Source organism: Psammomys obesus, unplaced genomic scaffold (assembly GCF_907164565.1).
Source record: "Psammomys obesus unplaced genomic scaffold, mPsaObe1.curated_primary_1811, whole genome shotgun sequence".
Taxonomy (NCBI): domain Eukaryota; kingdom Metazoa; phylum Chordata; class Mammalia; order Rodentia; family Muridae; genus Psammomys; species Psammomys obesus.
This window is the reverse complement of record NW_026596034.1, coordinates 37,861,417-37,883,440: the sequence shown is the minus strand read 5'-3', so window position 1 is coordinate 37,883,440 and position 22,024 is coordinate 37,861,417. Positions and strand designations below refer to the sequence as shown.

General features: G+C 43.7%; 1 protein-coding gene across 4 annotated transcripts in view; it reads left to right on the top strand.

Annotated features, from left to right (window-relative positions):
- The window catches only part of Ankrd11 (ankyrin repeat domain containing 11), a 175,770-nt gene that overhangs the window by 130,031 nt on the left and 23,715 nt on the right, over positions 1 to 22,024 (top strand). For 3 of the 4 annotated variants that reach the window (XM_055621549.1, XM_055621550.1, XM_055621551.1), the window contains 2 exons: positions 9,587 to 9,731; positions 18,704 to 18,842. In XM_055621549.1, coding sequence (XP_055477524.1) covers positions 9,645 to 9,731; positions 18,704 to 18,842 — 226 coding nt within the window. In that variant the 5' untranslated portion in view covers positions 9,587 to 9,644. Of the gene's footprint in view, positions 1 to 9,586; positions 9,732 to 18,703; positions 18,843 to 22,024 lie in introns of those variants that run through there. The other variant, XM_055621552.1, reaches the window with a different exon arrangement.

Here is a 22,024-nt window from a genome sequence, read left to right as displayed (position 1 = left end):
CTAGACCGTGAATGATAGGTGGTTGTAAAGTGACGTCTGCTTACGGCCCAGCCTTCTGCCTTCCCAGCAGCCTATATCAGCATAGACTGCTTTTTTCCAGCCTTCCTCTGGGGTTGTGTTTTGCCTCCTCCCTGCTCATTTCCAGGTGCTCTTTTCTCTATTGCTAAGTTTTGGAGGATATCTGCTGACTCATTGCCCGTGATCTGTTTTCCATGCTTTCCTGCAATTACTAATTTTAATCTTTGCGTCACACCTTTAACACATGCCTGTATTTTTTTTTTCCACATTTAGTCTCTTCCTGAATTTTTTCTGTTCTTTTTATTCCTCAATCTTCTCTAGATCCATGTTTTCAGCACTGTGTTCTTTCTGTCTCATCAAAGGTAAAACGTGCCTGTTTTGGTCTCCAATTACAGTGCTTGTTGTATTCTTTGTACAGTTCTGACTCACTCTAAATGTATCGTAGTCTTGCATTGGCCTCATGTTGCTGCCTTCTTCCTGTGGTTCCCAGCAGCGAACAAAGATAGTCAGCCATTTCATGCATGTTTACAAAAAAATATTACCTAGCTATTTAACCATGTTTGTTAATTAAGTGAAACACAGTTCCATAAAGTGAGAACATTTTTTTTCTCAAATACCTGTATAACCTTCACATTAGAGTTTTATAATCTTGTCCCAGACTACCACCCCTCCATCATTTCATAGGCAAGCTTTCTCCCTTAAACACGCGAGTTATTTTCAGAAAGTTATGTAAATGTGCTTTTTTCTCAACTTCATTCTAAGAGTAATTTCATATTTTGTTTTTTGTTTTTTTCTTTGCTGTTTATTCTCTGTGTTATAACTTGGTGGCAGCATGCTACCACAAAGGTTTGGACCTTTGTTTGTTTTCAAGACCGTGTCTCATTGTGTAACCCTGGCTGTCCTGAAACTCATTCTGTAGACCAGGCTGGCCTTGAAGTCACAGAACCCCCTGCCTCTGCCTCCCAAGTGCTGGTATTAAAGGTGTGCCCCACTATCCCCAGCTCTGTTTGGACCTTTTATGAACACCAAGAACTATCTCTGTGCATTTACACTCGCATTTCCTTTTAACATTTTCAGAGTCAAATCACTAGCTTGTAAGATAAACATATTTGGTAGATTCATTCTATTGACTTATAATTTTGAATAGATGACTTCACTAATACTCAGTATGCTATTTTGGTTTTCATTTGTATTTTCTTCTTAGGTTGAGACGTTTTGTCTATTCCCTTGCCTCTTATAAAGTGTGTTGGCTCATGTTTATGTGATGTTGCTATTTTACTGATGTCAGGAACTTTATATATTACAGGCATGAGCTTTTTATCAGTTACATGTCTAGAAAATACTCTTTCCCATTTTTTGTTTTCTTTTTCTTTTTCTTTTTTTTTTTAAAGCAAAATTTGAAACAAGCTTTATTAAATATTTAATAAATATCGGGTTGATAGGCACTGGCCAGGTCCATACCCAGGATTCCCAGGGTATGACCTATTTCCCATTTTTTCAAAGTGTTCTCCTTAATAGAAAGGCAGTCAGGACTGAGTCAGGATTTTCATATTTCTTTTAGTAGATTTTTTTCTTACATAGTGGTTGAAAGACTTTAATTTGTGAAGGTTTTCTTTGTTTTGTTGTTGTTTTAATACATTGTTTTCCCTTAATATGGTTGTACTCTTGATGTTTCTATCTATCCTCCGTTTGGCATAGATTGTGTGTGACATGTGACGTAGAAACCGGGACCCATTTGCTTGTGGGTGTTCAATTTACTGTTGTTACAGAGGGTCAGGACCATCTTTCCTTAGCTACCCAAAGTCTTTCTTGGTCCTTTCTGAGCACAAGCATGGTCTTGCTACTTTTTCTGTTCTCTCTTCCTTCTTCTTTTGTTTAGTTCTGTGCCATTGCCATGCTGTTGCCAATCACTACTTCAACCTTCTTGATTGTTTTGTTTGTTTTAAATACTCATTTCTGTCATTTGAAAGCCTCTTCAAATCCAAGTTGTATTTTCTCCCTCCACTGGCTGAAGGCTATTACGATAAGTATGTACCACCGTACTTGGAAGTTTTTAAAAAACATACGTGCATCATTTCTTTTCTTACCAATTGGAACCACTTTCTTTTTGCTCTACTTGTGGAGTCTTGGGTGGTGTTTACTGATTGCCAGACTTGGTTACAGGCTTCTTTGGGTTCAGTACCTTCTCACAGCTAGGAATTTGTGGTTCCCAGAGAGTTTAGCTCATATGGGCAAATCTATTAAATTATTTAGTTGACTCGAAAATAATAAAGTATTGCGCTTTAATATTATAAGATCTTTATTAAAAATTAATTACTTTATAAAAAATCAGTAATAAAATTATAGTGAAAAGTGGCATAGTTTTCTGTATCTGTAGTCTCTGACTGGGTAGTGTGGGGAGGGCTTACATTTGATGTAGTTATTTTGCTAGAGGTATATGAAGAAAGCCTGACTCGTTACAGACATGCATACAGCAGGAAAAAGGCTCACATAATTGCCATTTCTTCCTTGTCAGTGGCTGGTATGAAGGCTTTAGTGTTGGCTCAACCTTTTCCATCTGCTCCTGCCTAGTGTGTGAATTTTTAGCATCGTGAGATCAGTTATCTTGGGAATTTTGGTTTGCTGAATTGTGCGGATTTCTTATTCTGCAGTATTAAAAATAGGCGCTTTGATACCACCATTAATCTTAGCACAATGCCTGTAAGTTAGGAGAATCCATCAGCTTTTATATAGGGTAAACCAAGTTTCCCTGAGTTAAGGTTTACTTCCGCTTGAAAGCCCACATTTTATTATTGGCAACAACTACAACCCATTTTCATTGAAATAATTGCTTCTTATTCACTTTTGAGAAAATGCCATTGACTTTCTGTGACTGGTTCCACACCTATTGGTTCAACCAATCAGAAGTAGTGGGGAAAAAAAATCATTAAAAATCAAATGAGTCACATACTGAATACATACAAGCCTTTTTTCTTGTCAGTGTTCCCCAGACAGCACAATATAATAAACCCTACACTATGTTTATGTTGTTGTTAGGAACCATAGTTACCCAAAGATTACTTAAGCTGACAGGAAGAGTGTGATGAGGTTCTGTGCAAACAGTGTACCATCTTTGATGAGGGACTTTAGCACCATGGAGCTAGTATCTGCAAGGAACTAGAAATCAATATTCACAGTCACTGAGGAATGGCTGTGACTTCTCGATGCCCACTTTCTATTAATTTTAAGTAAAATGTGGGATATTTTCCGTGAAAAAGAATTCAGTCCAGCTGTCAGCTCACAGTCACAGGTGCTTTTCCTGATACCTAGAATACTGTGATGTATACCAGAGGTGCTTCATGCATGTCTGCAGTTGTCAGGGTATCTAAGGATAAGGACAGTAATTAGATTGGCTTATGGGCATGGCTTGTGGGATATTTTCTTATTGCTAATTGATGTAGGAAGGGCACAGCCTGATGTGGATGGTTCTGTCTCCAGGCAAAAAAAACTAGTTAAGCAGAAGCTATGGCCAAGCCAGAAAGCCAGGTTCCTCTATGGCAGTGGTTCTCAACCTGTGGGTCTTGGCTCCTTTGACAAACTTCTGTCTCTGAAAACATTTACATTATAATTCATAATAGCAGCAAAATCAGTTATGAAGTATCAACAAAAATAATTGCATGGTTGGGGTCACTCTATATCATGAGAACTGTGTTATAGGGTTGCAGCATTAGGAAGGCTGAACGCCACTGATCTGTCTGTGGTTATTGCTTCAGGCTCCTGCCTGAGTTTCTGTCCTGACTTATCTTGGCGATTGGTTGTCTGTTTCTCTCCTAAGTTGCTTTTGGTCATAGTACTCATCACAGCAACAGAAAAGTGAACAAGGACTACAGCAAGTGTGAAAACCTTATCTCCCACCCCAGTGTCACTTTCCGTTACCTTGTCAATAATATGGAATGAGCAGCACGTGTACCATCTTAACTGGGATCAAGAAACCGTGTTGACATCATAGATCTGAAAAGTCTGTTGTCAAACTATAAGAATCACTGCACCAGCAGAGGTTATAATGGACTCATAAAGGGCCAGCTAGGCTGCACAGTGGATGCCATGGCAGTTGAAGTGAGGTGAAGACAGCCTGACAGAAGGCCATGGGACTGGGGACTGGGGTGTAGCTCAGTGCTCAGTGCATGCAAGACACCCTCAGTTCCAGCCTGTAACAAAGAAAGGAAATGGTGATGTTAGCTACATCTCAGTAAAACAGAATGTCTCTGAAGTCTTAATTACATATAGTTTTTAAATATCACTGTTGTATTTGACAGTTAATATTTACTATTAATTATCTTTTAGTAAAGCTGTGGTTAATCCTAAACCAGCTGTATACCTAAATCACCACACAGAGACTAGGATTTATTTAATTAACCCTGAACACAATGCTGGGCAATAGTTACTCCATCCTAAACCTCCAAGCCCGCATAGTTTAATACCATTTAGATTTCCTACATTATACTTGCCTTTAGTGGTATTTTAGGTCTGGTTCATCCTCCATGTTGTTCCAAGACCTCTCCTCTAGCCTCTCTCTCCCAGCTTCTCCCAGCTTCTGCTTTCTCTCTTCCTCTGCCTCCCACTCCTTCCTGTCCTCTGGCTCCTCCCCTCTCCCGCCTACTCCTTTCTCTCCATTGCTCACCATTGTGGCTGGTTGTTTTATTTTGGCATGCTTACACAAAGTTGAGACCGGTGATGCTTTAGAATAAGTATTACAATGCAATGTCCAGATTGCAACCAGAGAGTGGGGAAGAGAAATCAGCATTTGAATGAACAAGGGTAAGGTATTGACATTCCAAAGAACATTATACCAATATGTTTTTAAATTTTTTATTTTATGTGTACATATGTTTTGCCTCCATGTATATTTGTTTGCCTTGTTTGTGCCTAGCACCTGTACAAGTCAGAAGAGGGTTTGGATCCCTTGGAACAGGAGGTACAGATGATTGTGAGTCACAATTCTTAGTCACCTGGATGCTAAGAATTGAACCCAGATCCTCTGCAAGAACAAGTGCTCTTAACTGCTTAACTATCTCTCCAGCCCAGTGTCACAAAATAACCCTCTGACCCCTCCCCCTGCACACATGAAAGTAACTTATAAAACTAATCCTTAGTTCTCATGCATACATAGGAAGCAGGCTGGATCTGACTTGGTGCTATAATCTGGGGACCCGTATTAGTAGAAATTCATGTCATTCCTCAAAAAAGATGGGGACAAAGGACATGTAATAGTTTTTGTTGTTGTTTTTCCCTTCATGAAAATGTTTTTATTAACTGAATTCTCATTGATGGTGTGGCCAAATTGAGTATTTCAGTTTGGAAGGGTTTGTTTGTTTGTTTGTTTGTTTTTCCCCTAAGCTTTGTAACAGTGGCTTAGTGACCTTTCTGGTGTCTCTGAGAATTCCCATGTGATTGGTGATTGGGTCTCCCTGTGCAGAGGACCCAGCTCTTGTCTTCCAGCAAGCGGGTGGTATTTTGTTTGTTTGTTTGTTTGTTTTGGCTGTGTGCAAGTGAGGTATTTTGCTCATTCCTCAGCAGCCCCAGTCAGACTGTTCAAATTTGTGTTCTTTGCTGTCTGCTTCCTTGATGGTCTGTTGTCTGTATGAGAGGTTGACTTTGCAATATTTAAATGTTTTTCCTCTCATTTTTAATTTCTTTTTGTTGTTGTTGTTTGTTTCTTTAGGCAGTTTCTTTGTGTAGCACTAACTGTCTTGGAACTTGTTCTGTAGACCTGGCTGGCCTTAAACTCAAGGGATCTGCCTGCCTCTGCCTCCCAAGTACTGGGACCACTGCCAAGCTCACTTGTTAAATTTCTGAACATCTTAGCCTTTAACAGATTTTCTAGACTGTGTCAGCACTTGGAGTTGTTTCTGATTAATGCTTTTTTATGGTTCTCCTCTTGTGTTTGTGTCCCAGGTCTTCCTATGTATGAGCAGATTTTTGGAGCTTGAAGTCCTGAATTCTCTGTACACTGCCCTGTCTTTGTGGCCATGTTTATGCGTGTCTTCCTCTTAACAAATCTCTCTTTTACATGGCTGCTGCTTCTATGGGTAAGGTGTTCTGGGTGGCTGCCAGACCTTCCTTGGCTGGTTGTTATGTAGACAGTACAAGGCACTGAACTTAGAGCCACCACCTTTGAGGCCAGTTACATCTGGACTTGCTTCCTAGATTGCATCGGAGCTTTCTCCCATCTGGGGAACGTGGGATTCCCAATCCCCGTGAGAATTTCCACAGTCTGTGGTTTTTTCCACTTTGTCACAGACCACTAGTTTGGAGGGTTGCCTTCTTTTTCCTTTCGGTTAGAAAACTACCTACAATTTTGTTATTTTTGTTATTGTTTCAGGGGAAAGGAACCTTGGGAATGGTAGGAGGCTAATGATAGCCCTTAGTCTGTAGCTTAATCTTTGAAGCCAGAGGCCTTCTTTGTCTTTTACAGACAGGGCAGAGGTAAGCACGGTCATAGGAGCATTAGTCTTCTCTCTGATACTATTGCTGTGGAGCCCTTTGGACTGAAACATACAGCTCTGTAGTAGTGTCTCCTCAGGTTTGTTCTAGAGCACTTTAGAGTGCATGCTGGGCCTGGTGGCACATACTTTCATCCCATCACTTAAAGAGGCAGCAGGTAGATTGACATGAGCCTGTTTGACATAGTGAATGTCAAGGTAGCCAACACTAGTTAGTGAGACCCTGCCTTAAAAAGACCCGACAACCAAAAAAAGTTAGGCTTTGCCATTTAACCCTCCTGGCCTCAATCTCACAATGGCCTGCCTCCTTCTGCTTCCCAAGTGTTGGGATTAATGGTGTGCACTACAAAGCCTGGCCTGAGACATCTCACTTTCATAGCAGGAATGCAGAATGCAGAAATCATAGCTCCGTGTGGGGAAAGAGGGGCCATGTCTGGCCTCAGCCACTGAAGGAACATGGATTAGAGCACCCACCTGCTGGTGGAGAGTTCAGACAATGGATGGCCTGGCCAGCTTTGTACCTTACTTCAAAGTAAAATTGTGGTGTTTGTTGTTGTTGAGACAAGGTTTCTGTGCGGGTTAGTTTTTACCAACTTGACACAAACTAGTTTTCTGGGAAGAGGACCCTTAATTGAGGAATTGAATTGCCTCCACCAGATTGGCTTGGGCATTATCTGTGGTGGCATTTTCTTTATTAATGCTTAGTGTAGAAGGGCTCTGTCCACTGTAGGCAGAGCTGCCCCTGGGCAGGCAGTCTTGGGCTACTTAAGAAAGCAAGCTGAGCAAGTCATGGAAGAGGTTACTCCCTCTATGGTTTCTGCTCTTGAGCTCTTGCCTTAGCAGCCCTTGATGGTGGGTTGTGAAGGGTGAGATGCAGTAAGTGCCCTTCCTCCCCAGGCCAGTACAGTCTCTTCAGCCCAGGCTCACTGCTTTGGACCAATGCCAGCCTCGGGGTATTCTCCTTCTGCCTCAGCCTACAGAGTGTTGGTGTTCTGGGCAAGTACCATAATGTCTGCTGACTCCCCAAATAACTTTAAATGGTGCTCTTAGGCCAGTTAAACATCGGGAAAGTACTGTGGGAGTTTTTATCAGTTACTGCAGAAAAGTAAGCTAAGATCTTGAGAAGATTATGTAAAAAGGTTTGTATGGTGGGTGTGGTTCGTGAGCATGAGCATGCAGTTGTGCATGTTTGTGCATTCGTGTGGAAACTAGAGCAGGACATGAGAACATTCCCTATTCCTGTTGTATTGCCTTTAGACAGGATCTTTCCCTGAATTGAAAGCCCAGTTTGGCTAGGCTTTGTAGCCGGAGATCTTTTGGGCCTCACCTATCTCACACCCCCGCTCCCTCCCATCATGCTGGCTTACAGGCATGCACAGCTGACTTCTTACATGGTGCTGGGGATTCTCACTCAGGTCCTCACACTTGCAGAGCAAATGCACTTACCCACTGAACCATCTTTCCAGCCCCAGAGGTCTTGAGATTTAGAAACAATCCTTCCTACAGGGTTAAATCAAACGCATGGCATCACTAAGGCAGAAAGAGCTGTTCTGTAGGCCCAGATGAGTGAATCAGAAAGTGCTTTGACTAGACATGGCACTGAGTGACTTACTAAGGGAACATGGTCCGAACAGTGCATGTGGCTTGGCTGGCTGACAAAAAAAAGTTTTCATTTTGTTGTGTTGTATCACTATTGTTTTTGAAACACTTGAACTTTCAGGTGCTAGCTAAACTTTTAAAACATTGTGTTTAAATTTTTTATTTTGATACAAGGTGTCATTAAGTTGTCTAGACTGACCTTGAACTCACTCAAGTAGCACAACCAGGCTTTGAACTTGTGATCCTCCTGCCTCAGTCTCCACATAGCTATGTACATGAAGTGTAGATACACTGGTTATGAAAGCTATTGAGCAAATGTTCTTTTCTCTATTCTCCTGTCAGAATAACTGAAACTCTTGGTAGGGCAAAGCATGAAACACGTGTGAGAAACTGGAAGGTGGGTAGAAAGCATGCTCTGAGAGTGTTTCCACAGAGAAAACCAGAATGAGGCTTGAGAGGGAAAGTCTGAAGGCCAGAACAGTCAAGATCAATTTGAATAATCATGAGATGGTCTCTAGCTGTCTGGTAGTTAAGGCAGGTGTCTGTTAGTTTGTATGTGGAGGTTGGATGAGGTGGTAGTTGGCTTGCATAAGTTCTTGGCTATCTATAAAATTTGGTCTTTGGCCAGCAAACCTTTTAGGATGCCAAGTTATAGAAAATAAAGTATGTGATTAATGCAGCATATGTCTTAGGGTATTTTCAGAAACACAGAGGCCAGAACCTTGAACCCAGAGGAAGGATCTGGCTCCATGGACATGGAATAAGACCTTGAAGCTGCCTGCACATCTTCTAGGGACTTCTGCATAGTTATCATATGCTGGAGTCTACCTCTCATGTTTTATTAGGGAATTACAGACTTAACCAGCATACTCAGTGCTTTATTTAAATAGATTATTTTTCTTCCTACTTTCTACATAGGGATGTGAAGAACAAGAGAGTTTTGAAGTTGGTGCATAGACGTTGGAAACTGAGCTGGGGAGAGAACAATGATCTGTTGGAACTAAGGGCCAGGGCACTCACTGCTTGGGGAATTCTCCTGACTCCTTGTGGGGAAGGGTAGAGATGACAGTGTGCAGAGCAAGAGCAGAGTCCCTAGGGCTGCTCAGACCCACCCCACTGTGAGTTAAAGGGGTCTGTCTATGTTATACCATGTTTTATATATGTGTATGTTACGTCTCTGTTAAAGGGGTCCAGGTATCAGGTACTGGTAGCTGCTCTCCTGTTAAGACTTTCAGGGTCCTGACAGTTCATTTCTTTCTCCTGCCATGAGCTCCTGTCTATTCTGCTCTCCATTATGCAGCATAGCCAGGGTCTCTGCTGATCATTATCCTGAGAGCGGCCTCTTGAAATAGCCCTCCCTGGCTAGTCAGGTCAAAGCAGCTTCACTTCTTGGTTGGTCAGTTTGTGCAGTGCCCCTAGGAAATGGAAATGTTTTACACTTTGGTTTTAATGGCTCTTAATCTTCTGTATCCTTTCTTTTGAAACAGACAGTTGATGACGAAGCAATAGAAGCATAAATGAAGATCAAGTAAGGGGAGGAGAACGATGCCCAAGGGTGGGTGTTCTAAAACACCACAGCAAGAAGACTTTTCTCTCAGCAACGACATGGTGGAGAAACAAACTGGCAAAAAGGTAATATTTGGCTTGTTTTACACACACACACACACACACACACACACACACACACACACACACACACCCCACACCCCCACTCCCACCCCCATCCCCCATACCACCCCCCCACTCCCACTCACACCCCACCCACACCCCACACGCCCCCGTGTGCTTCTCCTGGATCACTAAGACGCAAGATAAGGGCTGAAGACAGAACTCACACCATGTGCTCACAGGGCCAGCTTGTTACTCTTACCATAGCCGGCTTTGTGGGGCCTTGTCTTCCCTTGTGATCGGGTGTGTAAGGAGCCATTCACTCCCTGAAGAGGCCCTGCTTAAGCTTGTCATAGTCAAGCCCTCACAGACTTGTATTTAGAAGCTGCCCATCTGTGTCTTCGGAGCCCTAAGATTTCTGTGCGTTCATTGAGACAGCTAACTATCTCAGTCACACTGCCTGTAAACTCTGTTTTCACATTTTGTTAATTCAAACTAAGAACAGAGCTGGGTGCATGCCTTTGATCCCAGTACTCAGAAGGCAGAGATAGGCGGATCTCTGAGTTTTAAGTCAGCCTGGTCTACAGAGTGAGTTTTAATACTGGGCTATACAGAGAAACCTTGTCTCTAAACAAACAAACAAACAAACAAACAAACAAACAAACAAAAAACACGAAAAAATCTAAACAAGGCTAGGAAAATAGAATGTAACTCTAAACTGGCCTAAATCTCTCCTGCTTCCCTGTGTTTCCATCTCTGCCTCTAGAGGCTTCAGTTTAGATGCTGTCTGACTGTCTAACTGCTGCTTTTTTCTGGTAAACTTAGTCAGTGTGCTCCCAGATTCCAAGGTACACACTTCCTGTCCTCAAGGAAAGACTCCAAGAACAAGAAGTTAGAATTGGGCAAATCAGGTTAAGGCTCTGCCATAAGTGGCTGTGCTTTAGTTACTTGTTTCTATTTGCAAGACCATCACCAAGCCCAGAGCTTGCCCTGGGGCTGGTTTCTTCTCTGTGGTACAGGAGCATCTGAGCCAGTGAAAGGACACAGCCTCAGGATTCAGCTCATGTTTTTATAGGGTGATTTTCTAGTTCTCAAGTTACATCACCTTGATGTAATTCCTGCTTGCTTCTCTTGAACCTCTTGATACTTGTTCTAGCCTGTGTTTGTGAGAGAGCCCAACTCTGCTTTGCCTTCAGTCTGTTAGTCCTCCTCCCATTTTATTTTTTCTGGGTTTTGATAATATTCTCCAAGTAATTATTAGCAAGTATTGTACATGCGAACACCAGTGAGCCAGGCAATCTGTTCATTCAAGTTTGGTTGAACATGAAGTTATTTGTGAGCATGGGCATATTTAGATGCTATTTAAACAGAAAGGATAGATGTACCTCTGGGACTCCTGAATATCTGTGTAGCATGAACCCACTTTTGGGACAGCTTCATACCGGGCAGGTGCAGAGTCATGGCTTTCAGGTGTATGCATAGAAGTCTTCTTGCAAACAAAGGCAGTTGTGGCAAATGGACAAGGGAAAATTTTTCACTATCCTCTCCTAGCCTTTTTTAAGGACCTCTCGCTAAGCTGGCCTCAGAAACATACAGCTCAGTGTCTGTGAGCATTCAAATCACAGCAGTGCCCGATTCCACAGTCTGTGTTTCATCCTCAGGGAGACACTGGCCGTCTTCCTGTGTCAGTGCAGGTCCTGCCTTGGCCTACTCTTCACTTCCTTTGGGGACGTCTTGGACCTCAGAACTGTCTCTACATCCCCAGGGATATGGCAGCTCAGTTATGTGCTGGTGTGGAGCATCTTGCACTTAACCACACAACCCTGTCACATCCTAAATCTCTCCTGCTTGAGCTCTAGAGAGAAGTAGGCTGTAGTGATCCGTGGTGAAATTGGGCTGTGTCAGCCTCCTAGGAATACCGTAATTGCTGTTGTTTTTGCTGTCCCAAGTTGTTTTAGGTTGTTACCAAGTTGAGCTGAGTTAATTCCGAGACCACAAGACCTGGACTCTGTATTGACTGTGGGAGGTGTACATGGATTAGATTTCAGTTTTTGTTTCTGGTTCTTCCGTCCCCAGTGGGGGTGTTTATTTCATCTTTGTCTGATTGCTTGCGTAAACTACACAGCAAAAAGCCAGACCTTTTCTGGGGGTTGCTAGTAACTGAAGTTGCTGTGTGCTGATGCTGCCAGTGCTTAGCAGTAGTGGATCTTTCTAGCTTCTCTGGCTATTCAGGGTAGAGCCTAGAAGGAGCAGTCCAAGATTGAGTACTTAGGTGTCTGTTCCTAAGGGACTGCAGAGGATCCCAGGTGCCAAAGTTGAGGAGCAAGAAGGAGGCCATGCTGGTGACAAGACACTGGACTGGCTTCAGCTGTTACCCCGGAACTCATTTCCTCATGTACAGTTGCATGTTATCAAAAGCAACCTATTTTATTTTTAAATTTTCCCCCCAAATAAATCATACACTAAGTGAAATATTTGTGACAGGAAATAACATCTGGGTCTGTCACATATGTTGCTGCAGACCCATTAGTTAAAGAAGCTGCCATGTGGAGAAGATGATGCTAAACATTTCTGGAACATCCACGCTGAAGTAGACTCGATAGAAATCAACCAGTTTCCTGCTCTGATAATCATGCTCTGTCCAGAGAGCTAAATGGCTGCTGTGTTATCCAAGGCCACTCAGCAAGAAGTGATAGCTCACATCCCAGTTCAAGACCATTCTCATTCTCCTGTGACAGTCTCAGCATAAACCTCTCGGAGGAGAGAATGCAACCTCTTCGGGATTCTCAAAGGGTGTTCTAGACCACCTATCTTACAGAGTTGGTGAACAGAAAGAGGCTCTGAGGATAGACACCTGTCTCTATTTAGTCAGACCCCTCGGGGATAGTATGTCCCTTAATTTGCTAACTGTATATATGTAGCATGTATGCCGTGGTATCTGGTGGTTCTCTGCAATATCATTGTCCTTTTGGAGCCCCAGTGTGACTCCATGGCAAACACAAACTTACAGCTTGCATGAATCAATGTCCCGGACATTGAAGCCCGCCTTTGGAGGCAGCTGTGCTAGTGCCACCAAAGGGTCAGCAGGGCTGTGGTTATGCTCTTTGGTCCTGTAACTTTTCAGGAGTGTCTCAAGGTCTGCGTATGAAATGTAGCCTCCTCTCTTGACAAACAGGAGATGCAAGAGGCTATGCCCAGGAGCAGGATGACAGAAAGAGATGGAAATGGAGCCTCTTTCACTGTCCACCATCCTTAGCTGGGAATCAGGTCATCTCAGGGTACCATAGGATTTCATGGTGGCAGTTGCAGAGCGGCCAGGTTATGTTCCAGATGAACTTCTGGACTATAAGTTTTATCCATAGGGCTCTCTGTCTATTTCCTTTTGCTAAAGCAGAGAAGAGAAGAATCAAGCCTGGCTATGCTTAGATTCTTTTCCCAAGCCATTCCTGGGCCAGTGCAGGCAGGGGCAGCAAATCACCAAAATGTTGAATTGCTTCTCCAGTGTGCTCCTCCTACCCCATTCAAGTCAGGCAGTGCTTGACAGTTTGCCCTCTGACACTACTGTTCATTAGCATTCTTAACCTACAAACAATCAGAAAGTCACCCCTTCTTCAACAGTGTCCCTCATGCCATGCTACAGGAATGTTGAGCATTCTTGAGCACAGCAGGTCTTGAAACAAGTTGCCATTGGCCTTCATTCTCTGTGCTCAGCTCCTGACTTTAACGCTGCTGAGTACATTCCTCCTTAGAGGGCTGGCTCAGAAAGCCCTCAGGCTAGGCCTTCCTGGTGGATTAAATCCGACAGCTCCCCTGTGGCCTCACACTGGGGACTCTAGTTCTGGTTTTCTTTAACTTTTGCTCAATTTCTCGAATTATTTTATCACTATTTTTATGTGTGTGTACAGTTTGTGTATGTTTGTGCTCGTGCATATGCACAAGTTCATGTGGAGGCCAGAAAGGCTCTGTCAACTGTGTTTCCCTATTGCTTTCCACTTTATTGTGATCGATTGATTGGGGGAAGGGCCCACACACTTTCCTTCTCACACATGTGGAGGTCACTGTTTGGGGGAAGGTCCACACACATTCCTTCTCACTCATGTAGAGGTCAAAGGACAGTTATGGGGGTCAGTTCTTCCCTTCTAGCATGGAGTCCCAGGATCATTGGCTTTGTCGACAGGCATTTTTATGCACTGAGCCATCTCATCAGCCTTTCACTTTATTTTTCAGCTAGCCAGCAAGCCTCTGGTATCTGTCTACCAGTCTTCAGCATCGGGATGAAAATGCATACTACTCCTGGCTTTTTACATAGGTGCTGGAGATCTAAGCTCAAGTCTTTATGCTTGTACAACAAATACTTTAGGTAGACTAAGCCATTTCCCCAGACCCTGATTTGTGCCTTCTTCCAAAATTCACGATTTTCTTAAACTCATAGTCACATGTAAGGTCACAGAATTTTTCCTTAAGTTTATGGCATCAATTGATGTACCAAAAACATTTGACCATATGTAATAGTTATTTGTTACAATTTACTCAGCAGAAAAGGAGAGAATCCCCTGTGTGCCCTCATTATTTAATGACAGAGGATGAACACCATCCGGATAAGGTTGGAAACAAAGCAGAAAGTCACCTGGAGTCTCCACTGCTGGCAGTGATGTATTAGCTAGCACAGTAGCGAGGCTAAAGCAGCCAAAGATGTTTGAGACTGGAAAGGAGAGGGTAAATTTCTTTTATTCTAAGATTCCTATAGAGAAATGCCTAAGAATTGCACAGAAGCCGCAACAATTAATGGTTTGGGCAAGGTATCACAATACAAATCTATTAATAAAATTTACTTCTAAATATAATTAATGAAAAATCAGGAATTGGAATTTTAAAATATATTTACAGCTGTGTGTGATGATATACATCTGTAACCCACCTCACAGGAGGTGCTTTAGGGAATGTCAGGGACAGCCTGTGCTGCTTTAACACAGTAATATAATACCCTTTCTCAAAAATAAAAAATAAAAAATAAAACAACTGCAGGGCCTCTGAGGGTACCTGCACGAGAGAGAGAGAGAGAGAGAGAGAGAGAGAGAGAGAGAGAGATATTAAAAGTGAAATAAATCTTATCAGACTTGGTAATACATACTTTTAATCTTGGCACTCAAGAAGCAGAGGTAGGCCTGGAGAGATCGCTCAGAGGTTAAGAGCAGTGGTTGTTCTTCCAGAGGTCCTGAGTTCAAATCCTGGCAACCACGTGGTGGCTCATAACTATATACAATGAGATCTGGTGCCCTCTGCTGGCGTGCAGGCGTACATGTAGTCAGAACACTGTATGCATAGTAAATAATTTTTTTAAAAAAGCAGCCGCAGAGGTGGGCAGATCTCTCTGTTTGAAGTCATCTGGTCTACATAGCAAGTTGCAGGCCAGCCAGGGCTACACAGTGAGGCCTTGTCATAGAAAGAAAAGGATGGAGGCAAGGAAGGGAATCATTTTTTAAAGGGTGCAGGTAATAAAATTGTTTTAAAATGAAGTATTTGGAGAATTTGTTGAAAGATGTGCTGCGATCTGTAGCCTGATGTTGCTGAGCTACCAGGAGACCTAAATAATTGCGTCTATTGGAATGTCTTAAGTGTATCCCTCCCCGCTGGAGCATCAGTTCAGCATAATGCATTGAAATCCTTACAGGCCTTTTGTAAGAACTGACACTGGTTCTTGAGTTCACATGGACACTCAGGACCATTCAAAATTGCTTTGAAAACTGGAGGACTTAAGCTCTCCAGTTTTAATATTTACTGTAAATATACAATAACAACATAATGTGTGCCATCAGGATCCAATGAGTGGAGCAGATTGAATTTCCAGGGAAGGTTCCCCGGGTGGTTCATTTTTGAAAGGGTGAGCTCCTCTGAAAGACAGTTTGGCTGGTGGTGTCCAGTATGTTTTGTTTTTTTTTTCCCCCTTACTGTATTCTGTGGCTGTAAATCAAGGTTGTTTCCAAAGGCTGCATATCATAGGGACAGTGACTTTGTTTTGAAGTTGCAACTTTATTTCTCCTCTGTAGTGAAAGTCATGGAGTTAATTAAAGCTTTTTCTGTATTACCATATGCACAGCCCAACCCAAGGGTGAGTGGGGTCAGGGCTGCCTCAGGTACCACCTTGTTGCCACCTTCACCATTTTTATGACATTAAGGGCTAAAGGGAGATGTTGATCAGGCTTGGCTTAATTTAATGTTCCAGGCATTCTAACTTAAGAAGTGGACATTTACAGTTGGTCTCATTACAATTATCATTTTACTAGTGGAGACCGCTCAGAGAGGTCAAACCATGCTGTCTTTTCCCAGATGCAGAACAAAATTTCAAGTCCACATTCACTTTCAAGAACCTCCTTTTTTGTCTGTGTGTAGGGGGGGGGGAGAGTCAGGGTTTCAAAACAGGATTTCTCTGTTACGTGGCTGTCCTGGAACTCACAGAGAACTGCCTGCCTCTGCCTTTCAAGTGCTAGGACTAAAGGTGTGCACCACCACAGTCTGACTTTAGAACCTCACTTTTAAGCATTCATGTAACTTAGTGTTAAACTCTGAATGTGCTCTAGATGAAGTGCCAGGTGTGTTAATGTGAACCCCCTCCCCAACCTGTTTTTTTAAAAAATGTTTTGTGTGTGTGTGTGTGTGTGTGTGTGTATGTGTGTGTGTGTGGTTTGTGTAGTTTTTTGTTGTTTTGTTTATTGCTTGATTTTTGTTTTGTTTGTATAGAGGTGGTAATGGAAGAGGCTCACACTTTCAGAGGGTTCAGTCTGTGGTTTTGTACCATCTCTTTTGGCATGGATGAGGCAGAGAACATCATGGCAAGGGGTCATAATGCTCACCTACTTGGGGGCAGGGGTGGGAGGGAGAGGAGTAAGAACAGACAAGACACTTTCTTCAAAGCTGCACCCTAGTGACTTACTTCCTGTAACAGGCCACACTTACCACTCACTTCTCAGCTTAGTCTCAGTGGTGGGGACCGAGCCTTTGCACACGGACTTATCCAAACTATAATGCTCTACTTGTGTTCTCCTGCCAGTGTACCTGAATATGGGCAGTAGACCTGTGATTGCTTCAGTCACTTGGAGGCTTAACCTTTGGTTCAAGTTAACTAGTTACCTAGGCAAGGAGCTAGAAAGTTTTATATTTGTTTTTGAAATATAGAACTTTTTAGTGACACACAAATATGGCTTCTATTTCACTGATTTTTTTTTTAAATCTTTATTTTTTAATTTTTAAGTTAGATTTATTCATTTTATTTTATCTGTGTTTGCCCACATTTATTTCTGTGTACCATGTGCATGCTTGGTGCTTGCAGAGGTCAGAAAGGGGCATCGGATCCTTGGAATTTGAGTTACTGGTATTTGTGAATCACTATGTTGGTGCTGGCAGTCAAGCCTCAGTCTTCTGCAAGCGCAACAAATACTCTTAACCTCTGAGCCATCTTTCCAGCCCCCTCTATTTCACTTTAAACATGAGTGACATTTACCATTCAGACTTAACCGTACAATGTTTCTACAACAGCCTTCAGGCTCTGTCTGTCATACCTCAGTGTTCGTGTGCTTCAGAAAGGATGTGTTGGAGTCCTCAGAGACCCTGTGCTTGGCTGCTGTAACGGATGGCGCCACTGTGAGGGAGCTCAGGGACAGAGCCTCCCCCTGTGATGCCTACTGGAGAAGCCAAAGGATCAAAAGTGGTTGTGCTTTCTCGCGTTTAAGGTGTTGATGGAAGTGATAAACCTCACTTTTAGCCCCCTCAATCACTTGAGCCTGCTGCTCAGAGTTCTTCCTGGGTCTTCGGCACAGTAGTCACAGCGCTAACTGTTGTTCTGCCAGAATCTCTTTGTAGTGTGTCTAGCAGCTCCTGCAACAGCTGCATCTGTCAAAGTGAAGGGACCCCCTCCTCCCACCATCATATTTTATGTTCACCTGGGGTTTGATATCCAGCTGTTCTTCATCTTTCCCCTGCCTCCATGTTCTTTGTGTGTATAAACATCTTGTGATCTGAGCCTCAAATAGAGACTTGCTCTTGAGTTGCACATTTTAAGAAACTACATCCTAGGTGTGCATATACAGTGTATCTAGTCCCACCTCTGGAAGGGTACATTTTATCTAATCCATACTGTTTTTGAGGCAAACAAATTCCAGACTTGCTCATGACCAACCAAGTGATGACATGTACATGTTTGGTGTGTGTGTGTGTGTGTGTGTGTGTGTGTGTGTGTGTGTGTGTGTTGGGGGGGGGGTAGGGATCAGGGCCAGAATTGTATAGCTCTTACGGATTATTACCCTATAAAAGAGACTGTCCTTCCAGCCCCTTGCATAGTGGTTGTGGTTAGGTAGCAGCCTTGAATTTTCTTTGCTGCAGACATGCCACCTCACAATATATCTCAGGCCCAGGATGAGGTAGAAAGTAAAAGCAGGGGACATTCTATCACCAGGAGCCAGCCTATAGGCCCATGTTCTGAAGCAGAACAGCAGAGCTGCAACTCAGCCAGTGTTCAATGGGCACGGGAAGGGGATTCATGGTTATTGGAGTCACCTGGAGGCTTGACCCTTAGACAGTGTGATTGTGCTTTTTAAAGGCCTCTGCCAGCACTTTTCTTCCACATGAGAATTATGTGGGGGAGTTTGAGTCCACATTGTAGCGAGAGTTCATCATTCCTTATTAATTAACAGTACCTTTTCCAGGGTAGTAGTATGGGGCAGACAGCGACCTTTGCCTTCTTCATTTGCATAGTAGCTCTTTACTGAGAGTCCTTCAGCTGAAGGTTGAGTGGTCCTTGTGGTCAAGGTCAAACTGCAGTCAACTCTACCTTTTAGTCCTTGGGACTAACATAGCCTGCCTGTTTCTGCACATGTGGCCTGGAACAGGAGGGGCTGTTAATTGTCCAATAAAAGGTTTGGTTCCTTTGACACATGAAGTCGTGGCTGATTTGAGGATTTAATCTGGGAATAATATCTGAAAGCATCACTTTTCTTTTGTAGGATAAAGATAAAGTTTCTCTGACCAAGACTCCAAAGCTGGACCGCAGTGATGGAGGAAAGGAGGTGAGAGAACGAGCCACCAAGCGGAAGCTGCCCTTCACCGTGGGGGCCAATGGAGAGCAGAAAGACTCGGACACAGGTACCAGCCTGGGACCTCTCTTCCCAGCCCTTGCAGCTCTTGATTTAACACTGTTCGTGGAGGAGTCTTTCTGTAGCTACTGCACCAGGCTGTGCAGTGGTGCGGCCCAGGCCAAAACCAGTGAGAGCAAATGACAGGCCTCCAGGGGATGGCTCCTCCAAGTTGAGTTCATACCATTAACAGCAAAGCCTCATCTGAAGACATCAGACTTGCAAGACACTATACGCCTGGGTATTCCTCCCAGAAGTTCATACAGAGCAAAGATGGTTTCCCACAGGGCTATGAGGGTACATGGATTACGTTTTATTGTTTTTAGCAGAACCCTGAAAGTGAGGCCCTGGTGTAGTCTTCCTGAGAATGGGTAGGTCTGTGAATGCAGAACAGGGGTGTACATGGGCGTGTATAGGGATTGGAGCTAGCACCCCTCATCATATATATTCCCAATTGGATTCTGCCCTGGGCCAGTCTCTGCTGTTGGCTTGCCTATCCTCCTGCATTTGATGATCCTTATACCCAAGACAGGACTCCACTCCACTGGTCATCTGAGTTTTCTTCCCCCTCCCTCCTCTTTCTTCTTTCCTCTCTTTTTTTCTTTGCTTTCTTCCTGTCTTTTTTTTTAAAGGCCTATGGAACAATAGAACACCAAAATGGCAGAGGCTAGGGTGAACCAACTGAAAGCATTGGGCTTCATCTCTGGTGTCTCAGACTTCAGGAATGCAGCACTGAGGCAGTGTCATGGGTCTGTGGCAAGGATGCTGAAGATGAGGCTGCTTTCTAGCCACAGTTCACACGTGAACATGTCCACAGGATCTAGGCACAGATGATGATTAGCTGAGGGGCTTATCTTTGCCTGTGGATTGGTAGATATGACTCTGTAATTTGTTGTTGTGTTTGGGGCTGGAAGGTTTGTGGAGACAAATGAAGAAGAGACAGGGTCTATGTTTGACCTTCTATCACAGATGCTTCCAAGGAAAAGCAGAAATATGTAGGTATTTATGGTGGACATATGTATGTGGCTGGCAGGCTTTCCTGCACCTTTGTTCTGCCATGATGGAGAGGCTGAGTAGGGGGCAGAGGGGCTAACACAGCTCCCTAGAGCTCAGAAGGATGTACCCAGAGAAAGCCAGATCAAACATGAGTATCTTGACGGAGGGGGAGCAGAATCTTCTCTTGATTTGGTTGTTGCAGAGTGTGGTATTCCCAGTTTTTGATAGTAGTTGTGGCCTGAATACCTCTGAAATGGCCACACATTCCCTGGAAGTAAGTGTTAATAAGGCCAGTGTTGGTCCTTGTATTGCCTACAAGAATCCTGTGACTTGCAGAAGGTGATTCATGTTGTCATGGTGGAGAGGAGTGTCCCTCAGGGGCTGTGGAGGCGTCTTGGACCTCTATGTATCAGTGGTGTGTCTCTGTAAAGCTCTACCCCACTGCAATCTGGATCTCTAGATCATCCTTCAACCTGTGCTGAGGGTGTTCTATCAAACTATGTGTGCTCACACGCACACGCGCGCACACACACACACACACACACACACACACACACACACACGCTCAGCTAGGGAGACTTAGAACATTTTCAAAACAGTATTTTCAGTCAAGACTGAACTATAAAGTCATACCTAAGAAATGTATGTATGCCTTGTCCTAGGTTTGCTATCCTTTGGGCAGGGGGGTGCTAATCCTGTAGTATAACATTTGTAATCTGCTTTGTTAGTGTAATAACTAACCATTCAAGTGTGCTGACATTAGTGTGCAAGGTTGAACTCCTCTGTTGACTAGTTTATTCCTTCACTCATTTTTGTAGCACTGGAAATGGAACCCAGTATGAGTATGTAAATGCTATACCGCTGAGGCTTCTTGACCCTTCTGCCTTCGTCTCCTAAGTGCTGGAATTATGGTTAGCTTTAGAAGGTTAGCAAGTCTTTGTATTCATCCATTGGGCTCTGCTCACTTGCTCACCCTCTCTTGCGTGCTCTCTCCCTCCCCCTCCTTCTCTCTCTCCCTTTTAATCTGTCTTTCTACTCTTTACTTGGATTTCAATACCTAAGGAAGTGCTGGGTGTTGGTCTTCTACCCAAAGAAGCAATGCTGGCTTAAAAATGGGGAATGATGGAATGGGAAGTACACACCTCATCTGCAGTGTAACCCCTCCCCTCAGTCAGGGTGGAGAATCCACAAAATGGGTGAGGCGAGAATTGTTCGATGGATATTTTCCCTATGTGAAAGGGTTTTGTTTTTTTGGCTCAGAGTTCTGGAAGATAGAAAATTGCTGGCATCTGCAAGATTTTTAACTTGATGAAATAGTGACTGTGACAGGATCTCTCTGGTCATCTTGATAGGGTTTTGTCAGATCTCCCTGAAGGTGTGTGACTTAGTCATACTAAGCACATTCTGGCCTTGAAAGGTTATGGACAAATGCAAGGTTCAGTGCCCTAGGCCAACATCTTGGCCATTCCTGACTCTACAGTGTCCCTCCAGCGCCCTCTGCTGATAATACAGTTTAGTATTCATTCAGGAGAAACACAAGGATGCCCTCCTACCCTCAACCCAGTCAGGATCCTAGTAACAGATAGCTTCCTCCGCTGCTCCCTCAAGTGGCAAGAGGCTGCCTAGCCTCAGATGACCAAAGCACACAAATTGTTTTCCAGTTTCCCAGAACCTGCTGTACATGGCCCAGCCCACTGGAGGTGCGGCCTCCCCAGTGCTTAGTCAGGACTGAGGGCAGCCTGCCAAGAACAATACAGTTTTGTCTGTTGTGAGTCAGCCTGGTCAAAAGCTTGCCCTCCTGAGGTTGCGTATCAGTGTGGTGGTGCTTGTGCAGCACCTAGATGCTGTGAAAGTTCAGGTATGCACAAACAGGGAACACAGTTGCCATCCAGATGCCCAGTAGCTATAGACAGGAACATATCAAGAAGCATGGCTGTGTCAGTGTTGGTAGCGCAGGGGCAGAGGCCAGGGAAGTACATCTCTAACAGCAGGGCAGCCTCGGCTGCAGCTCAGCAGATCTGCTTGTCAGTGTAGGAAAGCCAGGCAGCCCAGAGCCAGTGCTCACATCTGCTTAGAATGTAAAGCCATCTGTACTCCCTTGGGCCCTTTTCTAGACTAGATCATTGGAACTGACCACACGTCACCTTGACCTGGTAAAGAACTCCTTCCTCCTACTCTTGCTCTTGTCTCAATTTA